Below are 1,683 nucleotides of genomic sequence, written 5' to 3' on the forward strand. Positions count from 1 at the left end.
ACCACACCCTCAGCTAATTTTTGTGTTTTTTAGTAAAGGTGGGGTTTCACGATGTTGGCCAGGCTGATCTTGAACTCCTGATCTCAGATGGTCCGTCGACCTCGGCCTCCCTAAGCTTTGGGGTTACAGGCCAGAGCCACCGCACCTGTCCTGCACCAGTTTTTTAAGTACAGAAATGGACCATATAAACTGGCATATTGCTGTTGCCCTGAGTCCCCTTGGCTGTCCTCACACCTCACCTAGGTGCCCCTGGGCCTCCACATAATTCATCAATTAAAGACTTAATGCTGGGCCCAGCGGAGGGCCCAGTGCTAGTGCTGTTCTGAGTGGTCGATGCTCAGATACTTTGCATCCTATTAGTACTGGCCTGCCGCTGAGGCTCATGCCTGTAATCCCAGCACTTTGGGAGGCCAAGGTGGGTGGATTGCCTGAGGTCAGGAGTTTGAGACCAGTCTGGCCAACATGGTGAAACCCCGTCTCTACTAAAAATACAAAAATTAACTGGGCGTGGTGGCACATGCCTGTAATCCCAGCTACTCAAGAGGCTGAGGCAGGAGAATTGCTTGAACCTGCGAGGCTGAGGTTGCAGTGACCCAAGATACACAAAACACTAAATATTAGTACTACCCACCTGTGCATAAGACAACTGCAAATGGCAGAAGTTGGGGCAAGTCTAAAATCCTAGACTGGTTTCCTGCCCAGCTACCCCTGAGTGTGTGTGTGGTGTGTGTGTGTTTCACGGAGGTGGTGTCTTGGTGGTTCCGCTTCTAGTTATATCTCCATTCTCCCCAGGGACGATCTGACTCAGCTGCCCTTCACAACTATGTGCATTAAAGAGAGCCTGCGCCAGTACCCACCCGTCACTCTTGTCTCTCGCCAATGCACAGAGGACATCAAGCTCCCAGACGGGCGCATCATCCCCAAAGGTGCCCGCCGTGCTCCCCCTGCTGCTGGTGCACTGCCTCCAATGCTGTAGCTGCTGTTGTCCACAGGGGCCGGGCCATGCCTGCCCCAGGTGCACTATCTCTGCAGATGGGGTAGCTCTCTGTGTGCCTGCTGCTTCTGGGGTGTTGGAGGAAACCCAGTTGTGTGTGCAGGGAGATAGAGCCCAGTTAGTCCAGGTGGAAAGGAAGGAGGCAGAGTCACAGGGATGGGCCTGTGAGGGTGCAGTTGGGGAGGATCTGTTTCATTCAGTTGCCAGTTACTCCCTGGAGACCAAGCCCTGTCTTGGTTGATACTGGGGACCCTGGCTCGGATTTTAAGCATTGCCCATTCTGGGGGAGATACAGCAGGGCACAGACGTTCCCAGGCATATGGAATCAGGAATGGGCTAAACGGAGAGACAGGTGCTAGAGTAGCTCAAATATGGGGAGGAATGCAGGGAGGGCTGCCTGGAGGAGGGAATGTGGGAGGTGAGGCTTGGAGTATGGAAGTGAAAGAGTGAGCATGTTTATGGAGTAGAGCCTCAGGATACAGATTGTGAAAGGCCTTGAGTGCCAGGTGATGGCGTTTGAACTCAATCCTGGGGGCAGCAGGGAGCCAATGTAGGTGTCTGAGCTGAAGAGGAGCAATGTCAGATCTGCGAGTAAGAAAGATCTCCATGTGGCCAATGTGGCAGCCAGAAAGAAGATGATAGGGTCCTCCTAGGGAAAGGCAGGAAGAGTGGATAGGGCAGCAGAATTT

The 1,683-nt window shown here is 53.2% G+C and overlaps 1 protein-coding gene across 1 annotated transcript in view; it reads left to right on the forward strand.

Annotated features, from left to right (window-relative positions):
• Positions 1 to 1,683, forward strand: part of LOC105519769 (cytochrome P450 4F22) — a 47,534-nt gene that overhangs the window by 43,328 nt on the left and 2,523 nt on the right. The window contains 1 exon segment of the mRNA XM_011953232.1: positions 793 to 926. Coding sequence (XP_011808622.1) covers positions 793 to 926 — 134 coding nt within the window.

The sequence above is a fragment of the Colobus angolensis genome, unplaced genomic scaffold, assembly GCF_000951035.1.
Source record: "Colobus angolensis palliatus isolate OR3802 unplaced genomic scaffold, Cang.pa_1.0 Scaffold36, whole genome shotgun sequence".
In the NCBI taxonomy this organism is placed as follows: Eukaryota; Metazoa; Chordata; class Mammalia; order Primates; family Cercopithecidae; genus Colobus; species Colobus angolensis.